Source organism: Staurois parvus, unplaced genomic scaffold, assembly GCF_062004578.1.
Source record: "Staurois parvus isolate SC_StPar_1 unplaced genomic scaffold, SC_StPar_1.0 ptg000007l, whole genome shotgun sequence".
Classification (NCBI taxonomy): domain Eukaryota; kingdom Metazoa; phylum Chordata; class Amphibia; order Anura; family Ranidae; genus Staurois; species Staurois parvus.
The window spans coordinates 8,600,197-8,614,902 of record NW_028317803.1 but is presented as its reverse complement, the minus strand read 5'-3'; the positions used below and the strand labels follow the sequence as shown (position 1 = coordinate 8,614,902).

Here is a 14,706-nt window from a genome sequence, read left to right as displayed (position 1 = left end):
GCCAAGTCCAGAGTCTGTCTTGGGTCCCTGTACGGCCTCCCATTGCTGCTGTCTCCATCGCCACACTCTGCCATGTGCCACTTTCAGGTCTCCTCACACACTGCTGGTGTGTTCCATTTTTTGTCATAGGGTGCTGGCAGATTACGGGCCTCCCATTGCTGCTGCCAGGCCCGTAATCTGCCATGGGCCCCTGTACCGCCTCTTCATGCTGCTGCCAGGTCCAGAGTGTGTCATGGGTCCCTGTACGGCCTCCCATTGCTGCTGTCTCCATCGCCACACTCTGCCATGTGCCACTTTCAGATCTCCTCACACTGCTGGTGTGTTACATTTTTTGTCATAGGGTGCTGGTAGATTACAGGCCTCCCATTGCTGCTGCCAGGCCCGTAATCTGCCATGGGCCCCCGTACCGACTCCTCATGCTGTGACGTTGCAACAAGGTGGAATTCAAGACCGCCTTTACGAACAGCAAAAGGCCATCACAGATTTCCTGATGTTAAAAGCGGATAAAGGTACTCCCTGTGTAACTTAGATGTCAGCCATTGGCAGCTCATGCGTGACACCTGCGCTTGCTCAGGCCCTTTGAGGAGGCCACGCTATTCGTGAGTCGGCAGGACTATGGGATGAACGACGTCATTCCTCTGTTGCACGTCCTGGAACAAATGCTGTTAACAATGGCTGGTCAGGGTGCGGTAGACGTGGCGCACAGATCTCAACGCCACATGACCCCTGTGGGGGCAGGACAAGAAGAAGAGGAGGAGGTAGAGGAGGACATTGGTGCTCAGGAATTATTGAGTGAAATGGGTGGTTTTTCCACTCAGCGGACAGGAGTGGAGGAGCAGGAGCATCTGGTAGAGGAGGAGGAAGAGGAGACAGAGGACCCAGACGCACCGTGGCAGTATGCTGTGGAGATGGAGGCAGGGAGTCCCTCGCATTCCTTGGCACAAATGGCCCATAGCATGCTCGCTTGCTTGCGTACCGACAGCCGAATAATAACCATCAGACAGAGGGATGACTTTTGGCTGTCCACCTTGTTGGACCCTGGCTACCGTTCAAAAATGGTGGCCTTTTTCACACCTGCTGAGAGGGAGGCCAAAATAACGTACTATAAAAACCACCTATGTAGTCAGCTGGTCTCTGCCTGTCTGCGCCAACGTCCATCCTCAGACACTGTGGGCCCTGTGCGCTCGCGTTCCGCTGCCATGGCAGCAGGGGAGGGGTGGGGTGGTAGGAGCAGTGGCAGCTCCACCAGCAGCAGCTGCCTCAGTCTGCAGTCGATGATGAGTAGCTTTCTTCACCAGCGCAGTGAGGAAACTACTAACCAGCCGCAGCAGCAGCAGCAGCATCAGGTGGACCTGGAGCAGGACCTCAAACAACAGGCTTGGGCCTACTTGGACAGCACCCTGCCAACCGAGGTAGACAATCCCCTTGACTACTGGGCAACGAAACTTGACCTTTGGCCCCAACTAGCTGAATTTGCCCTTGAAAGGCTGTCATGCCCGGCCAGTAGCGTGGCATCGGAGCGCGTGTTTAGTGCGGCAGGAGGTATTGCAACTCCGCGGAGGACACGACTGTCCACCCAAAGTGTGGAGAGACTCACGTTTGTGAAAATGAATCAGGCGTGGATTAGTCTGGATTTCAAACCACCAGTTCCTGACACAACTGACTAAATCCGCCATGAATCATGCCCCAAACATGTGCCACTTTCAGGTCTCCTCACACTGCTGGTGTGTTCCATTTTTTGTCATAGGGTGCTGGCAGATTACGGGCCTCCCATAGCTGCTGCCAGGCCCCTAATCTGCCATGGGCCCCTATACCGCCTCCTCATGCTGCTGCCAAGTCCAGAGTCTCTCATGGGTCCCTGTACGGCCTCCCATTGCTGCTGTCTCCATCGCCACACTCTGCCATGTGCCACTTTCAGGTCTCCTCACACTGCTGGTGTGTTCCATTTTTTGTCATAGGGTGCTGGCAGATTACGGGCCTCCCATAGCTGCTGCCAGGCCCCTAATCTGCCATGGGCCCCTATACCGCCTCCTCATGCTGCTGCCAGGTCCAGAGTCTCTCATGGGTCCCTGTACGGCCTCCCATTGTTGCTGTCTCCATCGCCACACTCTGCCATGTGCCACTTTCAGGTCTCCTCACACTGCTGGTGTGTTCCATTTTTTGTCATAGGGTGCTGGCAGATTACGGGCCTCCCATAGCTGCTGCCAGGCCCCTAATCTGCCATGGGCCCCCGTACCGACTCCTCATGCTGCTGCCAGGCCCGTAATCTGTCATGGGCCCCTGTACCGCCTCCTCATGCTGCTGCCAGGTCCAGAGTGTGTCATGGGTCCCTGTACGGCCTCCCATTGCTGCTGTCTCCATCGCCACACTCTGCCATGTGCCACTTTCAGGTCTCCTCACACTGCTGGTGGTTTCCATTTTTGTCATAGGGTGCTGTATGGCCTCCCATTGCTGCTGCCTCCACCGCCACACTGTGGCTCCACACTCTGGTTTTGGCCCCGTGACTGCCCAAATGAGTGAAGTGTGCGGTGATTCTAAGATCGACGGCACTCATCTGCATGTCATACTGACTGTCAGTATTATTTCTCTTCCCCAGCAGACTCCAAGGGCATTTAAATTAAAGGTACAGTGTTCTGCACTAATATAAAGGCTCTCTGAAGCCTAGAAACACCCTTTTATAAGTTAAATTCGCAGCGAATATATTCGACTCGAATCAAAATTTTTCCACGAATTCGCAGAATCAGTCGAATCGAATTTTTGAATACTTCGCTCATCTCTAGTTATTGTGTTAATAATTGTTTGTTTAAAGTGGTTGTAGCTTTTTTAATTAAAATCACAAACATGTCATACTTACCTGCTCTGTGCAATGGTTTTGCAGAGAGCAGACCCAATCCTCCACTTTTTGGAAGAGACTCAGTTAAGTATTGGAGGGGGGGGGGCTGAAGGGGGAGTTGTATACTGAAGATTTTTTACCCTCACGCATGGAATGCATGAGGGTAAAAAAACTTCAGCCTTTAGAACCACTTTAAGTACACTTGGTAATCCTTTCTTCTTTTAGGCTATGCTTGGTCTGATAAATTCTTTGAAATATGTCAATATGTGTTTTTTAAGTGCTGGGTCAGAGAGGTGTGTCATCTTCAGGTGTTCAGAGAAATCACGAAACAATTCAGCAATTCTTTTGGGGCTAGCGCAACACATAGGAAATCCAGAAAGAAGTAAAGGTACCATGAGTGCTATACAAAGTTGAATTATTTGACAAAAAATATTAACCAAAAACAGTAAGTCTTGGTTCACACTACTGAAACCTTAAAGTCACATGACTTAAACTTTCAGGGAATGCCTGGGCAATCTTACTGTAATGTCAGATCTAAATCAAATCAATATAGATGAGGATCCGACTTGAAGGTGACTTCCATTTTAGTCTGTGGGCAGAAGTCGGATGGAAGTCACTTTGAAGTAGTACAGGAACCTTTTCTAAAGCTGAAGCAACTTCAGTAGTGCTAATTAAGACAGCTCTCATTGACCAACATGGGATTTCACATGTCATGCGACACAAGTCGGATCCAAAGTCGCGCCAATGTGAACCGAGCCTAAAGGATTGACATGCATTGTATACGATACAAAATAACAGTTTGAGAGCCCTAAAAAAGTTTGTATCAGAAGATCAATCTGAGTTTTATTATTGCACTTTCCCATTGTTTTTTCATTTTTTTCTTTCTCATAGTTTCTATGCAGGAGCTCCCAAAAAGAAGCAACATCTATATGGAAAATTATCAACAGTGTTCTCAAAAGGAAATTCCATAGCTGTGATGTATGTATTGTCAGAAAACATTTTATTTAAATCTGAAATCCAGGAAGACTGCTAAAGTATAAGCCTCCTTTTACTAAGGAAAAGGAGGTTTATAGTAGTCAAGATTGCTTAATTTGTAACGCATCAGAGAATGCACCCTTGCGGCTTACAGAAGACGGTGTCTGAAAAAAAAACCCTTGAAAAGCTTAACGCAAATAAATCACTAAGACCAGATGGCTTACACCCTTAAGAAACGCACTCAGATTATTGCCAGGCCATTCCTAATTTTTATGGACAGCATACTAACAGGAATAGTACCAGCTGGTTGGCGAAGGGCCAACGTGGTACCAATATTTAAAAAAAGGCAGAGAAACATTCCTGGAAACTACAGGCTAGTCAGTCTAACATCAATTGTATATAAACTATTGGAGCGGATGATAAGGGACTATATCCAAGACTTTGACAATGAAAACAGTGTCATTAGTAGTAATCAGTATGGCTTTACAAAAAGTTGTTCTTGTCACACCAACCTGTTAACATTTTATGAGGAAGTGAGCTGCCTTCTGGATATAGGGAGGCCAGTGGATGTGGTGTATCTGGATTTTGCTAAAGCATTCAAAACATTTCCCCATAAACGCTTAATTTACAAACTGAGGTCTGTAGGCATGAACCAGAGGCTTTTTAAATTATATAAAACTGGTTACAAGGGTGCGTCAAAAGGGTGGTGACTAATAGCATTTATAGAGACTGGTCTGGAGTGGTACGTGGGGTACCCCAGGGCTCTGTCCTGGGCCCAATTATTTTTAATTTTTTCATAAATGATATTGAGGTTGGTATAACTAGCTCAATCTCAGTGTTTTCTGATGATACAAACCTAAGGAGGACAATAACATCACAGCACAATGTAGAAACCTTGAAAGAAGACCTCAATAAAGTTACGTAGTGGGCAAATACATGGAAAATGAGGTTTAATATTGAAAAATGTAAAGTAATACAGTTGGGGACAAAAAATATGAATGCAAGATACAAACTATGGGGAGAACCTCTGGGGGAATCTAGGACGGAAAAGAATCTGAGGGTCATAGTAAATGACAGGCTCAGCAATGACATGCAATCTCAAGCTGTAGCAAGCAAAGCAAACAGAATACTAGCATACATATAAAGGATATTTACGCCAGAGATAAAATGGTAATCCTGACACTTTACAACACTCTGGAGTATGCCGTCTAGCTCTGGTCACCAGTCCTCAGAAAGGATGTGCTAGAACTGGAGAGAGTACAGAGAAGGGCAACAAAGTTAATAAGGGGACTGGAGGACCTTAGTTATTACGAAAGACTATACACCTTAAACGTATTCTCCCTAGAGAAGAGACGCTTGAGAGGAGATATTATAGCGATTTACAAATACCTCAAGGGTGATTCTGCCATAAGGAATAAACTATTCTGTCTCAGGGAGTATAAGAAGACATGTGGCCACTGAATGAAATTGGAGAAGCTGTTTAACTTCAAACTGCACAGGGGATTTTTCACTGTCAGAGTGGTAAGGTTGTGGAACTCACTTCCACAATCGGTGGTGTCAGCAGGAAGTATTTATAGTTTAAAAAAATAAAAATCTTAGATGGGCATCTTACTGAACATATTATACAGGGATATATGACATGAGTTTGTGACATGAGCACACACCCACACAGGTTGAACTGGATGGACTATTGTCTTTATTCATCCTTACCAACTATATAACTATGTACAGTATAGAGATGGAATACATACTGTTTATGGCAGATGTTTAACCTTCCTAAGGATTTTAATTTTTGACCATCCATTTCTGAGATACAACTCTGTCATATCATACAACCCTTTCTGTCAAGAGACCTAATTGGTTTTTCTGCAGTTTCACTTTCACTGACAGGTCTCCACCCCCACCGAGTGACAGGACAGTCAAAGGAGAAGTAGCAGACTGATAAGCTCACCTGTCTGTCATCTCTCTGTGCTCTCTTCTCTTATCAGCATGCTCCTTACACTGCAGCGTAACTGATTGGTTCCGTGTTTGTCTTCTCCCTACCCTCCACTAGTTTGAGTTCTGTACAGGGACTGCAAAAGGCTGATAGCATATTAAATTTAGGTACACTGTTTCCCATAAAGTGTTTGCAAACCTCAAACATGAAATTAGAAACAAAGCATATCCTTCTAATGCGTGTACTTGTCCAAATCAAGAGCACTAAGTGTTATTTCTGTCTGCTGCCTTATTCCTCTGCTATCTGTATGGGTCACATGGGTCACTTCTGACAAGTTTTCCTGACAACAAGAGGTAAAAAGGTGACACAGAAGGGAGCTCCAGCACTCAGCTTGAACTCAGAAGTGCTATGTAAATTGTGGACTTTGAGCGGCTGTACAGAAGGAATGGTTGCAGATAAACAGGTATAATATATGCACGATGATTTGTTTCATCTTTTTATATCACTTGAGGCAATGAATACAATGTTAAATCATTTAAGGGTATATTAATGATTACATGTGTGTCTTCTTTATCTGCCTGGTGTTCACACTTAAAATGACACTAAATTATAGCCTTATTCTCCAAAACAATCCATACATATCAACTAGTTAACAGCCCTGTAATCTATGTTTCATTGAATTGTTTCTAACTTTTTCTGTCACCTTTTAACATCCTCTGTGAACTCCCAAATCTCTCCATTTCCCACTCACTTCCACTTTGAACGAGCAGTGCATGTTTGTTGCAGTCATGTGCGCTACTCTATGAACGCTACAAATTTCACAGTCCATAGTCCACCTTGGGAATGATTAGGAGAAGGTGGCTATGTTTCTACATACAGTGGGTCTATGGAGAACAAATGTAGCCACTCTCTAACATGATGTCAGATCACAGCAGCTAATAAAGGATTTGGATATTTGGAGCAGTCTGAGAACAATAGACGGTACTTTTTGAGTTTAAAATACATACTTTAATGTAATTTTTAAAACCAGAGTTTATTGTCACCTTAACATTTGTGCCAGCGTAAAATCTAAAAGTAATGTTTATATATTGGCAATAAAGGATCAGCAAGTAGTGAGCTGCAAATGATTAGCTACTTAGTGAGAATTCTGTTAGGATGAAAGGAAATAAGGCAGGGTAATTTGTTTAATATGTACTAATAATGTGACAGGAGAGGAAAAGGCTGAGATCCCCAAAGAGCTGGCATTAAATGTTAGCCAGAAATGGTGAGAAAAATGATTTATCATTTATGTATACGGTGACACCTATGTGTATTGTTATGATATTAAATGGCCAACATCTTTATGTACATCATTTCTATAAAGGCACACACACGGTAATGTTACTTCAGGTTTGGTGGGCACCAACTGGTTGAATCATGCATCAGCTCCATATATCTCTCAAAGGCTACAATGTTAAAGCCTAAGTTTAGCTGCATTCAAAAACATAATAAATCAGCACAAGGGATATCACTTACAGTTACTATGATGTGTCTCTTGTGCTGATTCTTCTTCTTTTAGGAGAAATTTTCCTTCATCCTGCTGACCCCCTTCTCCCACACCCACTGCCATAATGATCCAGTGCTGCAGAAGTGAAAGTGGTTAGAAAAGTAGAAGGTTTTGTACTTTCATGCATTCTATACATGAAGGTACAAAACCTCCTGAATGCAGCTCCCCCTTATTTTTACCTGAGCCTGATCTCAATCCAGCAATGTGCATGAGAGCTGAGGCTCTATCAGCCTTTTCCTCTTCTGTCACATTATTAGTACATATTAAACAAATTACCCTGCCTTATTTCCTTTCATCCTAAAGGATTCTCACTAAGTAGCTAATCATTTTCAGCTCATTGATTTTGATACAGCAGCAGGAGACATTGACTCCTGCTGCTGTCAATCAGAGCCAGTGGGTGGGGGTGGAGTCATGTTCTGTGTGTCTTATGGAAACACAGGGCTGGTTTGGGAGCAAGCGCGCATGAGTATCCCCATAGCAAGTGGTTTGCTGTGGGGGCACTCAGTTGGAAGGGGGGAGCCAGGAGTGCCACTGGGGGATACACGAAGGGGCTGCTTTGTTGGGACCCCACAGATGTGCTCTCAACTGATAAGTTAACCCTTAATATACAGTAAATGTCAAAATTAACCTGGACAACACAAAGCTCCAAGATTGGCCAGGTGGATGCAGTCGATGTACAACAAACCAGGCTGGTATCCCCAACAGCTCCTCTCAATACTCAATGGTTCCTATAAACTTCAAGCTTTCACAGATTTTTCAGTTATGTAAACTTCAGAACAGCAATATATTTGTTTCAACATACTGCAGCTTGGGTTTAAAACAATGCCACCTGATCCCTGCTACCATTTCAGCCAGTGTGGTCTGGCCCTCTGTGCTACTCAGGTCCAATGTAAAGTTAGGGGCTCTGCATTGTGCTTTAAGATGTCAGAAAACCTGTGACTGCCAAAGTGCGGCAGAGCAGAGGCTGCGAGGACTGGTTTAGCAACATGCTAGGAGCTTAAATCACGTTCTATAGCTTTAGATATAGACTAGGAATCTCTTTCTTTGGGAGTGAAAATTTCGGCTTGCTCATATCTCACCAGGAGGAAGTAGGTGGAAGAACCTTTAGTAGGAAGAGCTATGAGGCCAGTCTCCGGGGAGATAGCTATTTCCATCACTGGGCTTCCCTTTTCTCCTAAGGGTTCTGATGTGACTTATGTACAAGCCTCTAGAAGCAAGCTCCATCTGGTGTTTGAAAGTTTTCCTAACAGCTATGATGTCGGCCATAAGGGTTTCAGAACTTTGTGTTCACATGGAAAGAGCAGTACTATATCCTGTTTTCAGATAAAGTGATGCTCTAACCTTTTCTGGAATATCTCGCCAAGGTTTTGACAAACGTTCATGCTAATTGGGAATTCATTTTTCCTTCTCTTCCCAAACCCAGTGAAATGTCTCAGCTGGAAGACTTTAGTTTATTGTACATGATTAAGCTGATTTTAGCCTATCTAGAACACAGTCTTATAGGAAAGTGGACAGGCTGTTCTGGTGGCAGGCTGACCTGGTTCAAAGAAAAGGCATGGCAGTACTGTCCAGAGTAGAATCTACTGAAAGGTGGTGTGCTTTCAGCATATGTTTTTGAAGGCTGACCCCCACCAATTGAGCTTCAAGCTCATTCAACTAGATGGATGACGGCTTTGTGGGATACACGTTACATCCATAATTCAGTAACATGCTCCAGACCCGCCCCCCGCACTCTCGATCCCTTCCTCCCGTTAACAGTGGGCGAGGGATCGATCTTCTTCCCACATCTGCTATCACATTTTGAAAATAACGTGGATGTGTGGGACTCCATCCCACAAAACCGAGTCATTAATTCACAGAATTCTGTGAATGAGAGAGCTACAGGTACAGTCAGTTGTGGCAGATGGTTTGTGGTTCTCAATGAACTGCAGGGGCACTGATGAGCACTGTTGTAGTCCATTTACAAGCCCTGCAGCTTGTAAACAGTCAGCCCATATCAGAGTTTTGTCAGAGGAGGACGCATCTAAGTGTAGCAGTATAAAAACTCATTTATTCAGTAAATATCTTACACATACATTACTGTTATCAAATCTTACAAACTTTAGTGTCCATGCACTTAGAGGCAGAAATAAAACTGCTTGGCACTGTTAAAAAAAACGCTTGAACTGTTTTGCTAAAGTTTTACTTTACTTTTTTTTGACTGTGTGAGACAGAGCATACAAAAATGCTAGTGCAAGTTATTTGTCAAATTGCCTTGTTTTATACATTCTGCAAACCCTTCATAATAGCTCCCCAATCCTTCCACTGACTTTCTGCAGTACTGGCGCCTTTCCCACACATGTCATGGCGACGCTGACTTCCCTTGCCCTTCGTCGCTGCTCTGGCGTCACCCGTACCTCAATGATTGGCTAGTCATTGCAAAGCCGGTGAACTCCTATTGGCTGGTGGAGTTTGTTACCCTTTGTTGTACTCCGTGTCATAAAGCTGCGCCGTGTGCGACCAGATGAGGTGTCAGTGCACCCGGACAGCCTTTAATTAATGAAGATTTTAATGAGCAGAGTTGCGGAATCTGCAGTGTGACTGGCGAGAAGTGAGCGGGCTGAGAAGAAGGGCAGACTATGGCTGAAGTGACGAGTGCCTCCCTGTGTGAGGCGGAGGGATGGTAAGATGCGGCCTCCAGCACACACATGTAGTGTCTGTGTACAGTCCATGCCTTGTTGTTGTCTGTGAGGGAGCAGAGCTGGACAGGTGGGTTCTGTGAGAGGAGCTGACTGTGTCCAGGAGAAATGAAGGGCACTGCTTTGTCTATTAGGGAGTTAGGGCACCACAGACAGTACTTGTTCATGGATAATAACCAGGAGACAGAGCCCCCCCTTTTCTGGCTGCCTCTACTAGTCACTCTTCTTTTCTCCTTCCCTATTGCCAGTTTAAAGGGTCTTTGTAGTGTAAGGTGTCAGGTACCCTCTGCTTTCTTCTGGGCGCCCCAACATCTGGGGTTCTCCTATACAGGTACGACTGACTTCTGTTAGGAAGTTGCTGCAGTTTCCGTGACTAGAGATATTCAGGTATCCTCCGAACTTTTCGCACTGATCCATTTTTCTTCTGCTTTTGCGTTACAAAAAGCAGAAGACAAATGTATGACTGTATAATCCTACTGGACTCTTCACACTGATCCGTTCTGGGTCTGCTGTGTTTAGTGTTCGCTGCTTTATTGGTGTGGTTAAAAAAAATTGTACCAAAAACGCTCCTCCCCATTGAAATGCATGGAAAACATGGCAAAAAAGCATCAGAAACATACCAGTGTTACGTTTTTGATACTGATTTTGAGGCACACGTCTTGTGTAAAATGCATCACAAACGTGGCAAAAATGCATATGCGATTATATAAAAAATATGCAAAGTCACCGCTTACCAAAACAAACAGCTGCGTGCAATGAATATAGATATACCAATGTCTGCACTTTTTCTTTCTTTTACATAGTTCTTAGCACATTTTAGCTATGGATCAGTGTGAAAGTAGCCTAAGGTGCCTTTTACATGGGGTGGGCTCCATCCTGATCAGCAACAGATTCCCTGCTGAGTAGAGTAGAGCAGGCAGCTGACACATCTGTGTCCACGTAGTTTTCTGGGTGCAGATGCAGAGTCCGCTTTGCTCTATAGGTGGTTGGGTGTAAACAGACTCCACTGTCCGTTTACACCCTACTACCCTCCGATGTGATTCTCTTAAATGGAAGAGGACAGATCCTCTCCCCCCCCGCCCCCCCCCTTTTTTTTTTTTTTCTTTTTGTAATAGCAGGACCCAGAGGTAAGCAGGTGTATACGGACACAACTCTGCACCTGCCTGTCCATAGTGGTGAATGGACCATCCGATCAGGTTCTCATGTACTAACAAGACCCACCATTTGAAGGGGGTGTAAGCCAAACTGCGAATTCTTGCCTTTCTGTACTTTAGTGAGCTGTAGGCTGGGGCATTCCTAAATTGGGAGTTTGGAGGATCTCTATCAATGGCTCACTATTACTCAGTAGGGCCATCCATTTCATATAGCCTGTATTCACACCTGAGCAGAGTGTATTTCTGGTATTCTGCGTTCTGTGCATGTGTTCTTGAATGCAGAGGGCCAAAAACACGAGTGACGCTCAGTACAATATTCAGCCGTTGTTTATTTCAGCTTGCCATGAACTTTAAAGCGCATAGGTAGTGGGGCTGTATGTTGTGTTGGGATTGGATACTCATGGGCTTAAAGTGTTACTAAACCCACAACAGTAAAATCAGTCTGTATATGCAGTAAAGCATGCTTGTTATACTCACTGTGGAACCTAAGGGGTTAATCCTCTGCATGGTATAAAAAGGCTGTTTGATCCTTTCTTCTCTGCCCCTCCTCTTCTTGAAATGACCACCTGATACAGACTGAACCCGTGGTCACATGCTCAGTTTGGTGTGTATTGCTAGAGAGGGTTTTTTTTTTTTTTTTTGAGAGGGTGCATGTGATCAGCACAGGGCAAATCAGTACTGTCCAGACAGAGGGTCAGAGGTTTCACATCCTTCTGGAGCAGAAATAAAACTCCTCCTACAAGCTTTAACCAGTGCTCTGCTGAAGTAACAAGACTGCTCTAACTGCTGATGAGAAAAGGTATTTAGCAGTTTATATTTACTAAAATAATTGCATTTCCATGTTCTGTGTACTGTGGGAGACCAGATATAGTGAATGCAGGGTACTGGGTTTAGTAACACTTTATACGCTTAGTGTGCAAGTAGCTGTACGGGGACTCAGACAGCAATGAAAAAAAACTTGCACACTCTAATCCTTCTCCACCCTTTCTGAGACGAAAAAAAAGTTTTGTCTTCAATTATACTTTAAAGTGTAAGTTCACCTTTTCACAAAAAAAATTAAAAGAACTAACACCGTACATCCTGACCCACCCAGTCCCCTCATGGATGATTCGCTTTCCTGCAGTGGCTGCAGGGTCAGGGAATTTGAAAGCCACTGTCTCCTTCCCCTTCTTTCCTTAAAGGATAGGTTCACCTTTAGCTACATGTTACTAAGCACCAGCCCCCTGCTCCCCCAGAGCCTGTCCTTGTAAAAGCAAGCCGGGTTCCTCTCCCCCCTCAGCCACTGTCATAGTTTAAGTCAGCGTGGCTGTGTGCGGCTCCACCCACAAAACCACTTTATTTGTTCACAGTGATCTCTAAATGAATAAACTAGAAATCCTGAATGTCTCCATAGCAGACAGACTTGTAGTTCCAGGGATGTGCAATTAATATCTCCCGACGCCTGGGATATGTAGTTTTTTTTTTTTTTTTTTTAACATTTTGCCCTGCTGCGGGCAAGCAGCAGGGCTTGTCATTTGGAAGCATTCGGGCGGTTGAGCTTTCGCCCGAATGCTTCCACACACTGTGGTTGAGCTACCGCCCGAATGCTTCCACACACTGCGCTAGTGCCACCCCCCTGCCCACTACCCACTTGCTATGTACTTCAGACTTCGCTTGCCCATCTGTGGGCCTGGGACTGGTGTAGCAGAGTGCCAGATGGTAGAGGGGAGGAAGGAGAGCGGTCATATGTCCGCTCTCCTCCCCTTCTGGTCTTGACCTGGAAGTAACCTGTATGACGTCACTTCGCTGCCAAGCCGGGAAAGAATATATGTAATGCAGTGCGATCTGCACTACATTACTTTCATTGGAGCAAAGGGGAGACATGCAGGCTTTTTTAGACCCTGCATTTCTCAGAGAGAACCTGTCACCAAAAAAATCATCACATAGGGGACTTGTTGTCCTTTATGTGATGATAAAAAAGCAAAAAAATAGTTTTTTCATTTGTAAAAAAAATTACAAAGTTACACCCAAGCACATAACCCCCTAAAAATTTTTTTGGAGCCCACCCCCCACATATACGAACAAACGTAAGTGCACATGTCGGTGCTCCTATCCATGAAAACGTCAATTGTGATACACATGTTACATATCACCACGCGCACTGGAGTGCGAGCAATAATTCTAGCACAAGACCTCTTCTGTATCACTAAACTGATGACCTATAGGGAGCTTTAAAAACATTGCTTATAGAAAATATAGGGTACTAAAGTTTTCATGAGCGCACGCAAATTTTAGGTTTGACATGTTGGGTATCTATTTACTTGGTGCAACCTCATCGTTTATATTTAACAAAACAATTTTTTTTAGTCCCTAAAATTAACTTTTAGTATTTTTTTTTGTTTTTTTTTTTTACTGAAATTTTGCAATTCCTAGACCTTTGCGTAAATATTGTGTGATATAAAAATTTAGAAATACCACTATTATCTAGGATGTCTGCTTTCAGAAAATTACTAATGTTTTGTGGGGTTTATGTAATCTTATGACCTAAAGTGATTTTTTTATTTTTTTTTTTAAATGTGTCCAAAAAATGCAAAAAGGGCTCTGGCAGCGAAAGGGTTACATGTTCCACACGGTTTATGGTGGAACATGTAAAATGTTCCTGCTCCTGCAACAGCTCGGCTGTTCAAGCTCTCTGTGTGACAGCAGTATGAGGAGAAGTTCCCCGTACCAGCTGCCACTTTTTGACAAGAGCACGGCTGTGCGGTGCTCCGCCCACACTGTCACGTCATTCATTCACAAGGTTCTGTGGATTAATCAACTACAAGTACCAACATCCTTTGCGGATATCGGCTTGTAGTTTTCAATGAACTACCACAGTGCTGTTGAGCGCTCTGGTAGTTCATTAATTCTTCCTGTCAAGAGTGAAACTGCCTGCTTCTATGATGTCCGATGCAGAGGCAGACATATTACACAGACAGTCTGCAGGAGTCCTGCATTGAATCAGGGATTTGCTGATCACTGGTGCAATGCTTTCCAGGCTCCTTAGAAAAAAAAAAATAAATGCACTTTTTTTTTACCTACAAAAATGTGCATTTATTATTATTATTATTTTATTTATTTATTGTTTTAAGAGGTGAACTTGCCCTTTAACGGGGTGGACACTGGAGCTTGCTTTGGCTGCTCAGCATGTGCTTGTACTGAGCACCCAAGTACTTCTATGTGAGAGGGTAACCTGAAGGAATACATTTTTTTTTTTCTTTCTCAGAGCCCGACCCTTCCCTTTCCTGCAGAGCACCCAGTTGGGGCTCATTGCACTGCAAGGTCTCATCCCTCCCTACAAAGTCCCCGGGTGTGGTGCTGGAGTCAGGAAGAGATAAATAGCACAACGGTAAAAACAAAAGTTTGAGTCGCCATAAAGTCCCTTTCATTTCTAAAAGCTCCATACGTTCCTAAAAGAACCTCACATTTAAGTACAGCTTTGGCTAAAATTATTTATTTATTTTTTATCGGGATAAGTAGATTGGGACTGTGACTTAGTCCCTTGGACAAGTAGTTTTTTCACAAATTTCCACACCCCTGAGTTCTGATCAGCACTCTCATTGTCC

At 44.1% G+C, this 14,706-nt stretch overlaps 1 protein-coding gene across 1 annotated transcript in view; it reads left to right on the top strand.

Annotated features, from left to right (window-relative positions):
- Positions 1–9,751: 9,751 nt before the first annotated feature.
- Positions 9,752–14,706, top strand: part of TDRD3 (tudor domain containing 3) — a 378,807-nt gene continuing 373,852 nt past the window's right edge. The window contains exon 1 of the mRNA XM_089668374.1: positions 9,752–9,952. Coding sequence (XP_089524500.1) covers positions 9,909–9,952 — 44 coding nt within the window. The 5' untranslated portion in view covers positions 9,752–9,908. The remainder of the gene's footprint in view (positions 9,953–14,706) is intronic.